The sequence below is a fragment of the Rhinoraja longicauda genome, chromosome 3, assembly GCF_053455715.1.
Source record: "Rhinoraja longicauda isolate Sanriku21f chromosome 3, sRhiLon1.1, whole genome shotgun sequence".
Taxonomy (NCBI): Eukaryota; Metazoa; Chordata; class Chondrichthyes; order Rajiformes; family Arhynchobatidae; genus Rhinoraja; species Rhinoraja longicauda.
This window is the reverse complement of record NC_135955.1, coordinates 64,653,873-64,675,033: the sequence shown is the minus strand read 5'-3', so window position 1 is coordinate 64,675,033 and position 21,161 is coordinate 64,653,873. Positions and strand designations below refer to the sequence as shown.

General features: G+C 39.7%; 1 protein-coding gene across 1 annotated transcript in view; it reads left to right on the top strand.

The window, feature by feature from the left end:
• LOC144592049 (sorting nexin-24-like) overlaps positions 1–21,161 on the top strand; it is a 115,683-nt gene that overhangs the window by 55,709 nt on the left and 38,813 nt on the right. Inside the window, exons 2-3 of the mRNA XM_078396287.1 lie at positions 11,230–11,313; positions 13,410–13,514. Of these exons, the coding sequence (XP_078252413.1) occupies positions 11,230–11,313; positions 13,410–13,514 (189 nt within the window). The remainder of the gene's footprint in view (positions 1–11,229; positions 11,314–13,409; positions 13,515–21,161) is intronic.

Sequence of the window (21,161 nt, the reverse complement as noted above, 5' to 3'; positions counted from 1 at the left end):
TTATTTCTAAGGAGGTGATATTAGGGCACTTAAAAATAACATTGTATGATAGTCAACTCGGATTTAGGAAAGGGAAGTTATATTTGACGTCTGTTATTTTTTTGAGGTTGCAACAAGCAGGATAATTATGGATAAATTCCTAAACGTGGTATATGTGGACTTTAAGAAGGCCTTCAATAACATGGCATAAAATAGATTATGAAACCAAATTAAAGCATATAATATTAGAGGTGAGGGATAATGCACCAGTATGGTGGATTGGGGATTGGTTAGAAGACAAAAAAGAGAATGGGAACAGTGGGTCAGACTTCAATTAGGAGGCTGTAATCAGTGTTCTGCCACAGGGAAATGTGCTAGAATTCCAGTTGTTCAAAATATTTATTAATGAATTGGATGCACAGGTCAAGATTGCTGATGATCTAGTGGAAATATATGCTGTGACTCAAGTGTAGAGCTGCTTCAAGTGAATGAGTCATGATGCAGCAGATGAAATATATGGTAGTAAAATGTAAAATCATCCACTTTGATTGGGGAAAAAAAAGAAAAGTAGAGTATTTTTAAGTAACGAGAGATTTTTAAAAGTTTATGTTCAGAGGGAGTAAGTGTGCAAGTACAGTAGGCAATTACGAAGGCAAGTGGTTTGCTCTCAGTGTATACAAGACATTTTGAGCACAAGAGTAAAGACATGTTACTAAATATATAAAGGACCATGGAGAGACTGCCCGTGATATTCCCAATGGGTCTGGCCCAAAGATATTAGAGCGGTGCAAGATGGACCACTCCGCCAAAATCGCATATACTGAAGTGTAGTATGCAATGGAGCAGAATGTCCACCATTTTAGTAAGCAAAACCCATCGTTCGTTATGCCTCTCGCAGTGTAATCAATGTTGTGGGGGAACAGTACGTGTGATGATACCATTAAAAAGTAGAATATATCTCATCTATCAATTCACATTTTTTTGTTATTTTTCTTTTAAAATGTTTTCACCCTGCTTAATTTCTCTGATTTTATTCCTTCTGCCCATTTCCCTCCCATCCTTCCTCCCCAGCCCCCTTGTTTGTGCAGTTTCCCTTGTATTGCTGTAACACACACTCTGCACAAATGTTACTTATTTTTTATATATATATATATCTTACTTTTCATCTTATTTTTTACATGATGTACATAATCAATAAAGGCGATTCGACCTTTATGGTTCATGTATATGCATCTATTTTATATATATATATATGTATATATATATATATACATATATATACATATATATATATATATATATATATATATATATACACACATCCACACACATATATATATCCGCACACATATATATATATTGCTAGTTTTTCTTTCTTGTGATTTCCTCTAATCATTTGTTTAGCAACCTTTCTCTTTCAATCTCTCCCCATCTTCCTCCCCCCTCTTCCAACATTCCAGTGGCTTTCTTCACTGCCTGCTGTACCTGCATGCTTCCTTTCAGTGACTGATGCACTAGGACACCCAAATCTTGTTGTACGTCCCCTTTTCCTAACTTGACACCATTCAGATAATAATCTGCCTTCCTATTCTTACCACCTAAGTGGATAACCTCAGATTGACTGAAGAAGGGTCCCAACCTGAAACATTACCCATCCTTTTTCTCCAGAGATGCTGCCTGACCCGGTGATTTACTCCACCACTGTGTCTATTTGAATTGGATTCGTGCTTCTGTACCACGTCAGGCAGCATTGGTCATTTTCGTGACTGTCAAGGGTTTTTAACTAATCAATTCACCAATTCAAATTTTCTTGGCTCTAAGTATAAAGTTAAATGTTTTTTCAGTTATATCGTGGATATAGTGGAGTTCTATTGTTTGCAAATGCCTAATCACTGCTTCCATTACTTTTTAAAATAAAACAAAAAGAGATTCAGCTCGTGGAGGCGAAATTAAAATTAAGAGAAAGCAATGAGGAACAGTTCATTAAATATGATCAATTGGCCTGTTACAGACAGAGTGGATCTCTAGTGCAAATATTCAATCAGTAATATCCAAAGTTTAAAGATTACGAAGCGGCAACTCTTCAAGAAATAGTTATAAATGTCAACTGTCAACTTATCCAAGAAGTTGAACAAGAATAATTGTTTGCAAACATTTTATATACAAAGAAATCGCAGAGAGTTGTGAACACTGTCCAGTCCAGCACACAGAATCTGCTTACTAAAATGGCGCTGAAATTTACCCATGACCTACTATGGTTTTTAGGGTCGAGTGGTCTATCTTGCTCCTCTAATATCATTGGTCTTGCCTCCCTTCTGAGGGTGTTTCAAAGATTTGCCAGGTTGGATTCCTGGGAATGATTAAGCAAACTGAGTCTATACTTTTGTGATGAAAGTTAGGGAGATGATATTGAAATGAGTAAAATTCTTTGTGGGCATGAGAGGGTAGATGCAAAGATGATATTTCCCCTGGCTAGGAATTCAAGAACCAGGGGCCACCATTTCAAAATAAATGGTTGGTCATCAATGATTTAAGAAGAAATTTCTTCACCCAGAGTGTGAACCCTGGGAATTCTCAGAGTATTCCTCAAGGGATGTGGAGGCTCAGTAACATAGTAAATTTGAGACAGGCGTGGAAAAGTATTAGGATTCAAGCTTTCTCTTATTCATTTTAACATAGGAAAGTGGTGCAAAAGAAACAGTTAGGCCGCAGAGGGGCAGAGGTCAGAATGGTCTCCTCCATTTTTCACTTATTATAGAATACTCTGAGAATCTTGGAACCATATCAGCAGATATTGGGACAGATGTCCAAATGATTGGTCCTTTTTATAGGGTGTGGTTTCAAGGATTACGTTTAATAAAGAAATAAGGTCAGTGAGGTTTAGGAAGAGATTTCCAAAGCTTAAGACTTGAGCCATCTGAAAGAGCAACACTGGTGTTGGATCAATTAAAGTGTTGATTATACAACAGGTCAGAATTGGAGGTGCAGACCTATTTTGAAGCGTGTCGGGCTGGGGACGAATTTACTAAAAACTTGGATGATTTGAAAATAATGATAAAAATAATTGAAAATTAAGGTTTAATTCACACAGGATTCTGTGTGGATTGAGCTTAGGTGATGAGTAAATGGCACAGTGCAAGTTTGGAAATAGGTAACAGATTTGATTGATAGGGAAAAAACTGCAGATGCTGGTTTAAATCGAAGGTGGACACAAAACGCTGGAGTAACTCAGCGGGTCAGGCAGCATCTCGGGAGAGAAGGAATGGGTGACGTTTGGGTCGAGACCCTTCTTCAGACTGATGTCAGGGGAGGGGCGGGACAAAGATAGAATGTAGTCAGAGACAGGAAGACTAGTGGTAGAACTGGGAAGGGGGAGGGGATATAGAGGGAAAGCAGGGACTATCTGAAGTTAGAGAATTCAATGTTCATACCGCTGGGGTGTAAACTATCCAAGCAAAATATGAGGTGCTGTTCCTCCAATTTATGCTGGGCCTCACTCTGACAATGGAGGAGGCCCAGAACAGAAAAGTCAGATTGGGAATGGGAATGGGAGGGGGAGTTGAAGTGCTGAGCCACCGGGAGATCACGTAGGTTAAGACGGACTGAGCGGAAGTGTTCAGCGAAACGATCGCCAAGCCTGCGCTTGATCTCGCCGATGTAGAGAATTTGACACCTGGAACAGCAGATACAGTAGATGAGGTTGGAGGAAGTGCAGGTGAACCTCTGCCTCACCTGGAAAGATTGTTTGGGTCCTTGGATGGAATTGAGGGGGAAGGTAAAGGGACAGGTGTTGCATCTCCTGCGGTTGCAGGGTAAAGTACCAGGGGAGAGGGTGGTTTGGGTGGGAAGGGACGAGTTGACCAGGGAGTTTCGGAGGGAACGGTCTCTGCGGAAAGCAGAAAGGGATGGATATGGGAAGATGTGGCCAGTAGTGGGATCCGTTGGGGGACTCTGTCCTTGTTATGAATGGGGGGAGGGGGAGCAAGCGCGGAACTGCGGGATATCGAGGAGACCCTAATGGGAGCCTCATCTATAATGGAAGAGGGGAACCCCCGTTTCCTAAAGAATAAGGACATCTCTGATGCCCTGGTGTGGAACACCTCATCCTGGGCGTAAATGTGGAGTAGACGGAGGAATTGGGAGTAGGGAATGGAGTCTTTACAAGAAACAGGATGGGAAGAAGTGTAGTCAAGATTGCTATGGGAGTCAGTAGATTTGTAGTAGATGTACAGCACAGAAACAGACCCTTCGACCTAACTCGCCTATGCCAACTAATCTGTCCCATCTACACTAGTCCCACCTGCCCACATTTGGCCCATATCCCTCAAAACCTTTCCTGTTCTTATACCTGTCCAAATGTCTTTTAATGTGCACTTTTGCAAAAAGACAATTAAACATGCAAGATAATATTTAACAATTTAATAAGCGCTGTTGGGATAGTTAGTAACTAAATTTACCCACTATGAACTGCAACACAGACCTAAATTAGTTTCTCTGTTCTTGGTTGCCTCTTTATAGAAATAAACAAATGCAGGGAATAGTTGTTTGTAACACTTTCTTCTGCTGTGGTTGAATATTTGGTTCTAATGCATGGAATTGACTTCCCCCATGGGTTTAATGGAATTAATCTGGGATTCATGATGTACTTTCAGCTGGATGCAGAGCTGTCACCGAATATTGCTCATGGGTAATGGAATTTTAAGCTACTCTATTTTCATTTGCCCCATGAGTAATTGTTATGTAGGGAAATATTTTTTTAATTCTTTGAACTTTTGTTTAATTTGGTGTTTGGGTCAAGCTATGTCATTGGGTGGAATTAAGGGAGATGTCAAATTATCTTAGATTCATTAATTTGGCAACCTTGTTCTCAGTATGAAGTCTATTTGTGCTTTAAGAAAGGATGGGAAAAAGCAGTTGCACTCCACATTTATTCAGCATTTGAAACATGACATAACTGCATTTGTATTTCAATTCAAAAGGTTGTGACAGTCGATTTTCAGCCAATTACGAGAAGTTTGTCTTTTATTGGATGATTAAGATTACTGAATTTTGCTTTCATTGGATTAATCACTGCTGTGGCAGTACATCTGAAGATGGTTAATAAATGGATAGAGCTTAAACTAGAATTACTGTGATGGAGGGAGTACAGGAGGAAAGTGAGTGGAGATATTTTGCAGGGACTGTTCTAATTTTTTTATAAACTATTTGTAATTGATATTGTGGAGTTAATTTTCAAGCACAAGCTTTGTCACTGATGTCAAGTGCAAGGAGGATTAATAATACCATTAATAATACTGGACAGATTAAATGGATGGGCTGGGATTTGCCAAATATAAGATCATACATACCAGAGAAAGAAATGTTAAATGTATATTTAGTGAAAGGTGACTGTTTGAAGAGTACAGTATTTAAATGTGGTTCTTATACACTTCAATTTAAATTTTCAGCAAATATGTCTGTCAGAGTGGGAATGCATCTCGAGGTAATGCGTGACACACTCAGTATCTTACTTACAAATTGCATTAGAGTAATTCAGAAGTACACATTAAGGATGTTGCACTATTTATTGTTTTTTCCATATAAATTGAAGTATATACAATATACAATATACAAACTTTATTGTCATTGTGCAGTGTACAAGTACAGAGACAACGAAATGCAGTTAGCATCTTAACCAGAGTGCATGTGATGGAATAGTAAAACATATAATATATACATGTATGCACAGTAGCGGTAGTGGAAATTCCGGTGAGCGAGATCAGTCACTGATGGGAGGAGTGCCCAAGGGGGGGTGGGGGGGGGGATGGCAGCAATCACCGAAGCACAGAGTAAGTAAGGTAACGACCGCAGGAAAGAAGCTGTTCCTGAACCTGCAGGTCCGGGAACGGAGAGACCTGTAGCGCCTCCCAGATGGGAGGAGGGTAAACAATCTGTGGTTGGGGTGAGAGCTGTCCTTGACGATGCAGCGCACCCTTCGCAGACATCGCCTACTCTGAATAGACTCAATGGAGGGGAGTGAGGAACCGGTGATGCGTTGGGCAGTTTTCACCACCCTCTGCAGTGCTTTCCGGTCAGAGACAGAGCAGTTGCCATACCATACTGTGATACAGTTAGTAAGGATGCTCTCGATAGTGCAGCGGTAGAAGTTCATTTTAAAATATGAATCAGTTGGAGATGAATGAGACAAATGCAAACTTGTTCACTGGTTTAGCTTACAGCAACACTAAGACATGGGATCAATGCAACCCCTGCAACCTCACGGTCTTCTCTGACATTCAATAAAATCATGGCTGATCTGAACTTGGTCTCAACTCCACCTGCCCACCTGATCCCAAAAATGATTGATTTTCCCTGTAGTTTATTCCAAAAAAATATTTTCAAATATATCCAAACGCTGTCTTGGAATGGCCAGCTTTATGTTTCTTGGATCATAGGGCCATAGGAGTAGAATTAGGCCATTTGGCCCATCAAGGCCACTCCGCCATTCCATCATGGCTGATCTATCTCTCCCTCCTAACCCCATTCTCTTGTCTTCTCCCCATAACCTCTGACACCTGTACTAATCAAGAATCTATGTATCTCTGCCTTAAAAATGTCCACTGACTTGGCCTCCCCAGCCTTCTGTGGCAAAGAATTCCACAGATTCACCACCCTCTGACTTATGAAATTTCTCCTCATCACCTTCCTAAAAGAAGGTCCTTTAATTCTGAGGCTGTGATCTCTAGTCCTTGACTCTTCCACTCGTGGAAATATCCTCTCCACATCCACTCTATCTAAGCCTTATGGTAGCATCCAGAGGCTTGTTCGGAGGGAATATGCAACTTAACAGTTGCAACGTATTCTACTCATGTTATCTTTTATTGCTGAAAAGAGGTGTGCTGTGCAAGAGCAAATTCAAAATTCTCTAATGCTTCATCAGAAAACCTGATGTAAAGAAAATAATTTGTCTTGTTGAAATAGTGGAAATCCAAAATCCAAAATGGAGACACAAGAAACTCCAAATATTGGAATCTGAAGCAAAAACCAAATTGGTGGAGGAACTCAGCAAGTTGAACAGCATCTGTGGAGTCCTTTTGTCTCCATAGACGCTGCTCGACCCACTGAATTTCTCTAGCAGAGTGGATCATTTGAAGGCCGAGAAAATGTCTGCAGAGAAAGTGACACGTGTGCTGGAAATGGTTTAATCATCTGACAAAAGTCGTAAGGTTGAGTACAGGTTTTTTTAAAATAATTTCTCTAAACCATGAGGTAATGATCGTTTTCACTTGCAACTCCACGACTGAACCAATCATTTTCCCGTATCACAGTGGCAAATGACAACATTCTCAGCCCACACAACGCATTCACATCTTGTTGCCTTCACAGCAGCCTTTGTTGTCACAGAAAAGCTATTGTGAAACAAGGAATTCCCCTGGTGCTTTGCTCCCTTCTTCATGTTCATAAGTTATAGGAGCAGAATTAGGCCATTCTGCCCATCAAGTCTACTCCGCCACTCAAGCATGGCTGATCTTTCAACCCCATTCTCCTGCCTTCCCCCCCAAACCCCTGACACCCTCACAAATCAAGAATCTCAATCTCCAACTTAAAAATATCTGTTGACTTGGCATCCCTTCCTTTCACAATCAAAAATGAAAATACTTGCATTTACAAACTACTTTTCATGGTTTCAATATACCAAAGAACTTTACAGACAGTAAATTAGTTCTGAAATTTTGTCATTATTGTAGGAAGCATCGCATCCGAGGTGCAATGAGATTCTGCCAAAATGCAGTGACATAAATGAAAAGACAACCTGATTTAAGTCATGGGTAATCTGTAAGCGGTACTGCATTTAACTAGGTTCTTCTCTGCCTTAATACGTTAAAAAAGTGTTTCCTCAACTATGGTCATTTGCAACTCCTGTATTTTATTCGCTCTTTGCAGCAGAATAACGTGCACAGCGCTAAAGAGGGGTATGGAGCCAGGGAATTAATGCAATGTTATCATTCTCTCCTGGTTGAAGAAGCAAGCTCCCAACATTAGTGACACTCTTGAACAGTCTGTAATGGTATATCAAATTGATCTTCATCTGAAGATGGTGCCTGTCTAGTATTTGTGCCTCTATGTGTACTTCATAGCAAATTCAACCAGTTTACAAACATTGTAATCTGTCAAGAGCTATCAGGCACCATCATGCAGCCTGTTCATGACATCCCAACTTTTGTCACTGAAATATTTTGGAGTAGATTTCATTGTGGAGAGGGAGAACCCTGTTGAGTGGGTATGATCAACTGCACAACCATTTTCAGCACTGAATGGAGATTGACCCCATAACTAGATTAGGAAATGTTTTGGAATGTTTTGTGACTAAGACAACACCTGAACAGAAGCAGGTAATGAACACAGAGGTGTCCTGCACGGCCATGGATGTCCTTGCTAACTTGCAGAATAGAGATGCAGACTTCAGGTATCCAACTATAAAACAAAATCTATTTTTCTCATTCAAGCAGTTAACGGCAGATTTGGAAGGAAGACAGCTCAAGAATTGTAAGCCTGTCTGCTTTCATCCCATTGGATGTGATTTGCAATTCATCCTCGCTCTTCAACAGATCTTGTAGCCAGCTTCAAATGGGTTTCCACAGGGTCTGCTTTGCAAGGCCTGGGAGCTTTCATAGAAATTTAAATTTCAGCCATCCAAACATTAGCAGCACCTTGAAGAGGCTAATGGACCAAATAATAGCAGTTTACAAGATATTGCTTATCTTCTGCAATCCACGTCTCTACTGATCATTGCGACTGACAAGTCGCACCTCTGAACAGGATCAAAAGTTATGTCAGTGTACTATTTCTCAGGAGAAGACATAGGCTGGATAGAATCTGATCAAGCAGATTATAAACATAGCACAAAAAGTAAGGAAATTTGTGTTTGGTAGATTATTTCTTTGTTGTAACAATGCTTCTTGGCAATAAATCTTATACCGTTGGAAAGCCTGTTTATTTCCCTTTTAAATGGTGTGATAGAGCAACTTCAAGCTGGTGTTCCGCAAAACCAAGTTGCAGCATTATTTGGAGTGAGCCCTAGTACCATCTCCAAAGTGAAGGCGAAGTTCCATATAACGGGGGATTTCAGAGACAGGCCGCGAAGTGGGCGTCCCAAGAAGACGACACCCGAAGAAGACCGTTTCCTCACCCTGTCAGCATTTAGGAACCGTAGGCTGTCTTCTACAGATTTGCAGTCAAGGTTTGCAGGACGATATGGCCGACGGCTCTCTGCCCAGACAATTCGGAACAGACTGCACGCAGCCGATCTCCGGTTTCATAGGGCTGCCAGGAGGCCTGCCATGACTGCCCTTCACCGTCAGGCCCGTTTGCGCTGGTGTCGGCAACACGTGCACTGGAACCTGAACATGTGGAGGAACGTTATGTTCAGCGATGAGTCCAGATTCTGCCTACGGCAGTTGGATCATAGGGTCAAAGTGTGGAGAAGACGCGGAGAACGCTATGCTGATTGCTGCACCGATAGAGTAACATCTTTTGGTGGAGGCAGTGTGATGGTGTGGGGCGGCATCTCCCTCACTGGAAAAACGAGGCTTGTCATCATTGGAGGCAATCTCAATGCAGAGAGATATCGAGATGAGATTCTGCAACCAGTGGCAATCCCATATCTCCACAGTCTGAGACCGAACTCTATCCTCCAAGATGACAATGCTCGCCCCCACAGAGCAGGGTTTCTCAGAGACTACCTCCAGAATTTGGGAGTGCAGAGGATGGAATGGCCTGCCAGCAGTCCTGACCTCAACCCCATTGAACACTTGTGGGATCAGCTTGGGCGTGCTGTTCGTGCCAGAGTGACCAACACAACCACGTTGGCTGACTTGCGACAAATGCTGGTTGAAGAATGGGATGCCATCCCACAACAGTGTGTGACCAGGCTGGTGACCAGCATGAGGAGGGGGTGCCAGGCTGTTGTGGCTGTGTATGGTTCTTCCACACGCTACTGAGGCTCCTGTTTATTAAATGAATAAATTGTTAAATTGCCAATATGTCTCGTTTCTTCAGACTTCAATCATCCAATCCACCAAACAACACCGAACAAGAGTCAATGGCAGAATAAGCTGTTTGGCATTGGCAGAGAAGATTTGGCAGATTTTTCATGGGCGCAACCCACATACTCAGCTCTGCTGCTCATCCCACAAATGCATGTTCCTTACAAATGTGGCACCATTTAAAAGGGAAATAAACAGGCTTTCCAACGGTATAAGATTTATTGCCAAGAAGCATTGTTACAACAAAGAAATAATCTACCAAACACAAATTTCCTTACTTTTTGTGCTATGTTTATTTGAATGTTACTGTGTTAGTTTTATTTTCAAAATAAAGATATATGCTCTTCATTTTGCAGCTCCAATACTCAGTACCTGTGTGCTTTGATAGCTGCTTTCTCCTATGTTCTTTATCATCCATTTTTCAGATGAATTCAGTGACCCTAGATTCAGGCAGTGACACAGTGCAGGGTATTAATTAGCACACCCAGAGGCTTGATATTCTGGCCTTTCAACCTTCCGCAGACCAATGAAAGCAATAGAACCTGTCATATTTGTCTTGTAATGAAAATGAACTTTTGCCATTCTTTATTGTGCTCAAGCAGACTGAAAATGTCCAGCTGAGGTTTTCTTTAAACAAATATATCTGTAGGTTAGGAGGAAATTGGCTTGCAGCAGGAGTGAATTCACACCTCTGCAATACTTGTAAGATCTTAATGGTTTCTGTTTTTGCATAGGTGAAAAATTTGTAGACTTGTCTTTTTGTGATGCACTCAACAATGTAATTTGAAGCAAACTCTCGTTGTTAGAAATTTCAAATACAGATATTTGTCTTATGACCCCGCAGGATGATCATCTGTAAATAAAGGAAGAATGTTTTAAGTGACAAAATAAACTTTTATTCACGTATGCATTCACATTTCTACCTTTTCTCCGATCGAAGGTTGAGTAACCAATTGAATCCTAAGCTATTTTTTGTAAATTTGGTGTGATATATTCACTGACATACCTCTGTGCCCAAAATGCTAAAAGTTTTAAAATAAATAAAGAACCCTATAATTGATGTTGAATAAACTTGGTAATTGAACTTTTATCAATGTCATCATGAGTCGATGCTTCAGTTATGCAATACTGGAGACTTTTTAATATCATGCAGGAGTAGTTTATTGGCCACATGTGAAGATGTATTAAGTCTGATTTAAAAAATTTTTTTTTTTTAATTTTGTAGGTATTTAAAATTGAAGTACTCATGAGTGGAAGGAAGCACTTTGTAGAGAAACGGTACAGTGAATTTCATGCGCTGCACAAAAAGGTAATTTCTTTCATTACCTCACCCTACATCTTCCCACCCCCCCACCCAAACTCTGCCCAACCTGATATCTACTAGCTGTAGTTTACTGCTATAGGCCCACGAAACAAGTGGGATTGTTAATCATCAGCTGAAGGGTCATCCTTTGGGTATTTACCGTGTAAGCAGTCAGGTTTTGCTGGAAACTTGAATTGTCTTGAATTTGCCTCTATTCATCTGAAGAGTTCATTACTCACCTGGCAGTACTATCATGGAAGGCAGCAGCTGCGATGATGACTCTTTGACTGCTGTTGATGGAAGGATTCTGCAACAAAATATTGTTCACAAATGCTGTTTTCTGAGCTGATGCTGAGTACAACATTTGTAACACTTTGGTTGGCCACAGCCCCAATTAATCACTGGACAATGCAGCCATTTATACTCTATGCTGCAGAGAACCATATTTTTGAGGATCTGTTATCTCTGCTACCTTGTTACGGGCAGTCATATTTACTCTTTGCACAGCGGGGATGGAAACCCCCACTGTTGAAAGTATTTTGCACAGTTTTGTCAGTTGCTAGTACTGTATAATTGGAGTTGGCTCAAATTTATTCCTCAGAGATATTCTGTACTTTAATTTTTCCCCCTTCGATTCATAATAGGCATAGATAGAACCTTTTTTTTATCCAGTCCAGGCATCCAAAGCATCAGACAAGATGCTTGCAGGGAGGTGTTACGACTTCAAAACCCCAGCAATGTATCAACCACAGCCTCATCTGAGCTCTCATTACTGCATTTTAATAAATTCATTTTCATCCTACATCATCTAAGTTTATGATTCTCAGTTCAAGATGTGATATTGTTGTGCAAGGCACTGTATAAATTATGTTAGCCTATGCAGCTGACAAAGAAAATGCAATTTAACTCCAGTCATTCCGGTTGAATTTGAACCCTGATGTCAAAGGTGAAAGCTGTGCGCTATTCAGTCCCCAGTGGACAACTCTGTCTTTTGTTACCAGCTTTTCACCTCTGTTAAGGACATGCAATGCTGAACTAATTGTGAACAGAAATTGGGGAATAATGTTGATGAAGTATAATAAATATTTTGAGTAATAACAAAAGCCAGTTATATAGCCGTGCATATTTTTCTGCAGACGAATGGAAATGGAAATATTTGTCCATTTTGTTAGCCAAATAATGCACAACAATTTGCTGAAATATTGGGGTGGATTTTTGGCAAGTGGGGATGAGGTGGTGGGTGAGATAAGGAAGGTCACAGCATTCATTTATAACCATTGTATCTGCATTTCACAATCCTTGTGTTCCTCTTTTATTTTAATATTAACCTTTTGAGGTGTTCTTTCTTTCTCTCAATTATAAAATAGATTACTTAGTATTTCTCTGCAGTATATTCACTGTAAGCTTTCTTGTCCTGCATTATTTCATGAATTTCAACATATTTTGTTAAGCTTTCTAATTTGGTGCTTTTGGCATACAGTTCTCCTGCGATGCCTAAATCCATCTACATTTTATATCAGAAGTAAGACACAAATAGTGGCCCCTGTGAACTGCCATTCATCGCATCTTGCCAACCTGAATGTTCACTCTACCCGAACTGTGTGGTTTTAGTGCTACAACCATTATTTGCTTTTACCATAAATTCCCCTTTACTCTTTATGCCCAGCCTCTCTAGTGGTAACTTTACCAAAGCATTAAAAAAATTAAATTAAACCCTGTATGCTGCATTTTACTGTAATGTCGTATGCCGTGTTTCTGGCTTATACTCTGTCTGCTTCTGACTTGCTTTTGTGTTTTAAAAAAGGCATCAAACTAGTTTGAATCCAAGCATGACAAATGGTAAGATGGCATGAAAGCTGACCAGAAATATAGTCAAAGTGATCAACCCATTTTCTCCAGTTGTAATTAATCAAAAGGAAATCCACCTATATTTAACCTTTTATATGTGCTGAGAAAAAAGTTTCTCATTTAAGTGATTAGCTCATGTTATTCTGAAAAACCTATGAACAAAATAAGAAGAAGCATTCTAAATGAATATTTTGGCAAATATCAACTTAAAGTGGCTTTGATTTTTGCATCTTATAACTTTATTTTCTGAAAAGCTGAAGAAAAGCATCAAAGCGCCTGAAATGCCTTCAAAGCACGTGCGAAACTGGGTACCTAAAGTCTTAGAACAGCGACGCCATGGTTTAGAAGCCTACCTCCAGGTAAACTTACTAAAAATGTTTTTTGAGTGAGCGTCTTGCCTCAAATCAAGGTTGCATGAATGTGTTGTGCATTGGGAGCTTCTTTCCAACGCGTGTAAATGAGCATTTTTCGCTGAGGTGCCCTCCACGATATTTAGCCTGTTAAATACATCATAGGTTTCAACCCTCAATACATATTTCAGCTTTATTCTGTCATACTGTCACACACCTTTTGAATTCTGCTATGAAATATCGATTTATCAGATCACAGGGCACTTCACAGCGCAGAGTGTTGATGCCAAAAATTCTGACATACAGACTACACAAAGATAATGGCCCATTTCTGTCACTGTCATAGCAGTAAGAGAATATGGGTCCACTTAGACTTGCAATGTATACTGTTAGAGAAACCAGTATTCCTTTCTGATCTGTTAAAAAGCTTATTACCACATTATTATTATCATTACACAATGCTTTTGCTCTTATACAAAATACTAAACCATTGATCTTGTAAGTTTTGACTTTTTTACTTTAATAATAAAATTTATAAAAACAAAGAGAAGCAATTTGGAATAAAAACAATTCCGACGTGAAGGTTTAAATCAGTCCAAGATGTGAAGTACCTGTGATCGGAACAGTATTTCCATCTGATAACAGTCAGATGTAAAAATAGCTCCATGCACAGATGTATGCAACGCTCTCTTTTTATTAATGGCCTCTATATTGTTTCATCCTGTTATTTCAAGTCATTGAATAACATTGTGAAACAATATAGAGGTCATTTTTATTTAGCTATTTAATTGTCCGTGGTTGTTTTTAATGATTTATCAAAAAATAGTATAGTTTATTTCATACGCAGCTCTTTGGTGGGCTAAATAATGAAGTTGTCCAAGAAAAGGTCTGGATGATTTACACTGCAAAAGGGAACAGCAGCTCTTGCTTCTTTAAGAATGCCCAGGATGACAAAATATCTCAGTGGCCTTTATTATACCATAAAATTGACTGTCGTGATGAAGTTGAAATGTAAAAGAATCAAATAAAATGTTTAACCGAATTTAAAAGACTTTAGAATAAATAAGAAAATACAACCTAGACTTATTTTCACCAAATGTGTATGTCACTAGCAACACCAGTATTCATTAACATCACTAATTACTCCATGAGCAGTCAGGTTGAGTATATTGCCGTGTGCACATGTATGGTGAAGGGGTTACAATAACATTCTTGCTGGGGCAGCATCTTGGATACAAAGACTCAGACAATACACAAATACATGAAGGACACATATATTCGGCAAGAATGTGAAAAGAAATGTCTGTAAAAAAAGACCAGTGCAAAAATATGCTATTGGAAACAAATCAGTGGTAGTGGCATGTACTTTTCCGTTATCAAGATAGGATTAAGGTTGTGCACGTTGGTTCAAGAACCTGCTGGTTGGAGGATAGTAGCTCTTCCAGAACCTCGGGCCCTTGCTCCTCTTGCCTTATAGTCACAGCGAAGAGGGATGGCCCAGATGATGAGGATCCTTGATGATAGATGCCACTGTCTTGAAGAAGGGCCTCATAGATGATTTTAACAGAGGAGAACGCTGTACCTGTGATGGGCCAGGATGAATCCACCTTTCTCTGTAGCCTCTTGCACTCCTGTGCATTGGAGTTGCTGTACCAGGCCATGATGCAACCAGTCAGGATACATTCTTGCAGTGCATCTGTTGAGGTTGGTTAGAGTGTTTGGTGACATGCCGAATCTCTTTATAATGCTAAGAAAGTAGAGGAATTACATGGTTCAGATATCACTTTAAGGCCAAACCACCTAAAAACGAGAGACCTCCTTTTCCTTCCCTCAGTAAATCAGCAAATTTTCTATGATAATCACTACTGGAAATTATTATTACCTCATTATTACTGATATCAGTGTTTTCTTTTCAGATTTATTAAGTGAATTTAAATTCTCCTGTTGCAGTACTGGGATTCAAAGTTTCTTCCAGATTGGTGATCCCAGATTCTGAATTTGTGTCCAGTTGCAGCCACTCTGCTACCAAACCCTGAACGAAACTCAAAATTATGGCACTGGTACTGTACCAACACAAAATATATAATCTAATACCAGCATTTTCTTTTCAAAAACTCCCATGGTGGTTGGTATCTGATAGAAATTCTCAATACTCATTTTGTTTTGAAAGTCCTGTGTAACTGTTTATCTCGGTCATTCTGTTGTTTCCCACTTTTGTTATGCTGCTTATTTATATTTAATGAATTGCTTCTGATGCAAGGCACAGATGGTGTAGCAACAACTTGCATTTTATAGAGCATCTTTAATGTGAAAGGCTCCAAAATAACACTGAGCCAATCAGGAGATGTTAAACCACATGGTCTGGAAGAGGAGGGTGGGGGGGGGGTCGTTTTAAGAGGTGCCTTAAAGAAAAGGAAGTGGCAGATTGGATTTAGGAAGACATTCCTGCGGTTGAGCAGGTAACTGGAAATGTAACACCCAGACTTGAGACTTGGGTAAATTTGAACTAGAACAGTACAGCACAGGAGTAAGCCCCTTGGCTCACAATGTATGTGTTTAGTTTAGTTTGGAGATACAGTGTGGAAACAGGCCTTTTGGCCCACCAAGCCTGTGCTGACCAGCAATCCCTGCACACTAACACTATCATACATTTACGAGGGACATTTTACAATTTTTCTGAAGCCAATTAACCTACAAACCTGTACATCTTTGGAGTGTGTGAGGAAACAGGAGCACCCAGAGAAAACCTGTGCAGTCACAGGGAGAACATACAAACTTTGTACTGACAGCACCCGTGGTCAGGACTGGGTCTCTGGAGCTGAAAGGCAGCAACTCTACCACTGCGCCACCATGCCGCCCCTGTGCCGAACACATTGGCGGCACGATTGCGCAGTGGTAGAGTTGCTGCCTTACAGCGAATGCAGCGCCGGAGACTCGGGTTCGATCCTGACTACGGGCGCCTTCTGTACGGAGTTTGTACGTTCTCCCCGTGACTTGCGTGGGTTTTCTCCGAGATCTTCGGTTTCCTCCCACAGTCCAAAGACGTACAGGTATGTAGGTTAATTGACTGGGTAAATGTAAAAATTGTTCCTAGTGTGTGTAGGATAGTGTTAATGTGCGGGGATCGCTGGGCGGCGCGGACTCGGTGGGCCGAAGGGCCTGTTTCTGCGCTGTATCTCTAAATCTAAAAATCTAAATCAATGCCAAGATAAACTAATCTCACCTGCTTCTATGTGATTCATATCCCTCCATTCCTTGCATGTCCATGTGTGTATCTAAAAGTCTCTTTTAGATGGGAACAAGCAAGGATAAAATATTGTTTGTACTCCATTGACTACCCAGTGTATCAGTCTTGCTGTATGTTGGTTGTTTTACTTTAAAATATATTTTGTTGATTATGCAAGAGTATTTTAATTGCATAAGGCTTTGCTTGAAATGTGCTTTCAACAAAGTGTGATATAACAGCAAGGGTAAAGGAAAAAGTAAAGGTGAAGTTTTACCTTCTGTCAAACTTTTGAGTAAAATGGAATTTTTGCAAGATTTAGTTAGTGAATTTTATTATAAATAAAGTTCATTCAAACAAAATGTTCATGTATTAAACCAAATCACCAATTTTCCCGAATTAAATGGAAGAAGCCACCAATCCTATGCCAGGTGTGACCTAACACAGGATCATTATGGAATTCCGGAGAGGCAAACAAGTGAGAGGATTGACAGATGTAGCAGCGTCTATCACTGAGAAAGTCCTGGACTTGCACGGGTCTGCATATGACTGAGAGACTGAGATGTATTTCACTGTGATGTTATATGCAGGCAGTTCCTATTCAAACCACCAGCCAGAACCGCACATTTTGGCTCAGTATATATTTTTTTACAGGGGGGGGGGGGGTGCAGTGATGAGAAATTACATTAAATTATATTTTTGAATCCTTGCAAGTAAACATTTTGAAATGGCTTATAATTCTAAGAATAAGCAGTTGTCTGCTACAGAAGATCAAAACCTAATTACAGATACAGCGTGGAAACAGGCCCGTCGACCCACCGAGTCCTTGCCGACCAGCAATCACCCGGTATACTATCGCTATCCTACATACGAGGGACAATTCACAATTTTTACCAAAGCCAATTAACCTACAAACCTGTACGTCTTTGGGATTTGGGAGGAAACTAGAGCACTCGGCGAAAACCCACACGGTCACAGGGAGAACGTACAAACTCCACACAGGCAGCACCCATAGTCAGGATTGAACCCAGGTCTCTGGCTTTGTAAGACAGCAGCTCTACTGCTGTGCCATCGTGCCACCCTGATATCCATTTTTTTCTGCGGCAATTCAGAGAGGAAAATGCTTTACTGAAAATAGTATTTCTAGTATTTTTAAACATTTTAAATGAATTATGTATTTTCTTCAAGGAATTGCAAAAACAATATCTTAAAATATATGGAGTGCTAAATATTTCTGAAAGTTCTTGAACCAAATAAATTTTATTTCATTTAAAACAATGTCTAAAACAACATTTTTAACACTCAAAAATACTTTATAGCTGGTAATTGCCTCTAATTCAATAGTAATCATTCTAAATTGAGGTCATTACTATAGTATTTAAAACCTATTACAAAGACAAAAGTGTCGAAAGGCGAAAAGTGCATAAAATCGCTCTTCCTGTGATTGTCGACTTAGTGCTGTTAAACAATATTAATGACTTGGATTGTCAGCATGTAACTGTGCTTTCCTTGGTACAAGTGATTTTATTGATCGATATGGATGCAGACCACAGTCAGATTACTCTACTCTGATTTTATCTGGGCATTAACTAAGTTTATTAGTACCAAAAGTATCTTTAGGTAGATCTAGATGATGATGTAGATTAAGAAAAGCAGAATACCATCCATCATTTTCCTTTGTGCTAATAACTTAAATCCATCATTGTTTCTATCTGCTGGTTTCAGATCCCATTGTGTCTTCTGGCTTTTGGTAATGGCCTAAGTGAACCCCAGCAATTTTCCCTACAGTGGCAAAACTCTCCACTCAATTGTCATACTGGTTTTTAATTTGAATTCAGAAGTGTAGGTGGTAGGAGCTACTTCAGTTCTTTCATCTCCAGGCACATCTTTCTTTACCTGTCATGCACGGTGGTAAAACCATTTTTTTTTGTGAAAGTGACATAGTTTTGAAAAATAGCTTCTGAACCCCCAGCTCAGCAATCATTTTATATATAACACATTGCTGAATTCACAGATTTATGAGTTAGATGGTTCACTTTAGCTGTGCTGCATTGACTGTAATCTATTTTCAATACATATAAATCGAAATTGTTGGAGAGAGTTTTCCTTCCCATTCAAAATTATCATTCTAGAACTACAATTCTAATTAATTTCATTGTTTGGAATGTCTATATTGTCATCTTCCCTGTTAAATTTTATGTTTAAAGGGAATGCACCTAAAATCTAACATTTCAAAGTGTCTCATAGCAAAATAAGCTATTTCAGCTATTTCAATGTGTGTCAAATTTGCTTATCTTGACAGAATTTGCTGATCTGATGTATGATCCATGTAAGGCCACCTGCAAGAGATCCAGTAATATTTTTAGTAATTTGCAACAAATATATACAACACATTTTATTCTCTGCATAAATCTTTTTTCAATATCTTGTACAGAAAACAAAATCCTCTTTGTTATATAGTTACATTGCAGATGCTTTAAGCTAATAAAAATATTTTTCATGACATATCTTTCAGCTCTTTTTGCCCTGTATTGGTATTTTTACACACAATTTCTAATTTTGCTTAATTTACTTTTTCATTTTTATCTGTGTTCAAAATGATTTTATTGTTATGTTGCCCTTTAATTGAGAAGGCTGAACAATATGGTTTCCTAGTATCTTCAGATTATTAAATGGTGGCAAATTAATTTTACAATTAATACACCAATATAAGATTGTCAAGAATGATTGTCCACAGCTGTTTACTGCTTCTGAATTGGTATATTAATAAAACCAGCCAAGTATAAGCCAGGGCTGACAAGAAAACAGAGGGAAATTGTACAGTTTTAAATGGCAGGACAGATTTCTACTGCCTTGGCTGTTCGGGCTACTCTTTATCACAATCATTTTTCACCTGTTTATCTCCTTCTGTTATCAACTTTAAATTAAAATTTGTGCGAGACTGAGGGTGGTGGAAAATTTAGGAAAATTCTTGCTGTGTGTGCAGATCAACGAGATTACAAATCAGTGGTGCTGGTTATTCTGTTGCTCTGACTCCATCCAGATTAAACAAAAGCGAAATATTATGGTTGGACAGCTGAAAATGCTGTAAAACACTTGGCAGAACACACATCTGTGAAGTAAGAAACAATTGATGTTCAAGTCGAGAATATTTTGCCATAACATTAGAAATGTTGGTAATTACCAGTATTTAAGTCCATAAAGAGTAAGACAATCTTGGGGTTAGATAGACACAAAATGCTGGAGTAACTCAGCGGGTCATGCAGCATCTCTGGAGAAAAGGAATAGATGGCATTTCGGGTCGAGACCCTTTTTCAGACTTTCTTCAGAGCTTGTGTCCTGTTACATAATTATGCAAGTGCCTTTTAGTACCATCATAAAAAAAAGAAGAAAACTGCAAGGTCTGTGATAAAGCAAGTCTATTGTAACTAAGCTGAAAAATAATTAAAAATACAAACTTCAACATTTGCACTAAATCTTTGTGAATGATATGTATATAAAGAGACCATTTAAAGATTTTCGTAACAAGTTTTAATAATCTCTTGCAAATATAATTCACAGCTGAAATAAAAACTGGACAATGTTGGACTTAACTGCCAGAGAATAAGCAATGTAGTCTGGAGAAAAGTGCTTATGAAACCATTATATTAGAGAACACTAATAACGTAGTTTTCCCTTCTCCATGTTTAAGAATGATAATCCAAAGTGGCATCTTGCACCACTGACACCTTGAGGAGACCTCAGTTGAGGAGACCTCATTCTACATGCTATTAGACTAGAATGTACATGGGAATCTAGTGGTTGGCCGACACACTTTTAGGAGCACGTAGAAAAGAACTGCAGATGCTGGTTTAAATCGAAGGTAGACACAAAATGCTGGAGTAACTCAGCGGGTCAGGCAGCATCTCGGGAGAGAAGGAATGGGTGGCGCTTCGGGTCGAGACCCTTCTTCAGTCTGATGTCAGGGGAGGGGGCAGGACAAAGATAGAATGTAGTTGGAGACAGTAAGACTAGTGGGAGAACTGGGAACGGGGAGGGGTAAGAGAGGGAAATCAAGGGCTATCTGAAGTTAGAGAAGTCAATGTTCATACTGCTGGGGTGTAAACTACCCAAGCGAAATATGAGGTGCTGTTCCTCTAATTTGCGCCAGGCCTCACTCTGACAATGGAGGAGGCCCAAGACAGAAAGGTCAGATTGGGAATGGGAGGGGGAGTTGAAGTGCTGAGCCACCGGGACATCACCGGTTAAGACGGACTGAGCGGAGGTGTTCAGCGAAACGATCGCCGATCCTGCGTTTGGTCTCGCCGATGTAGAGAAGTTGACACCTGGAACAGCGGATACAGTAGATGAGGTTGGAGGAGGTGCCTCACCTGGAAAGACTGTTTGGGTCCTTGGATGGTGTCGAGGGGGGAGGTAAAGGGACAGGTGTTGCT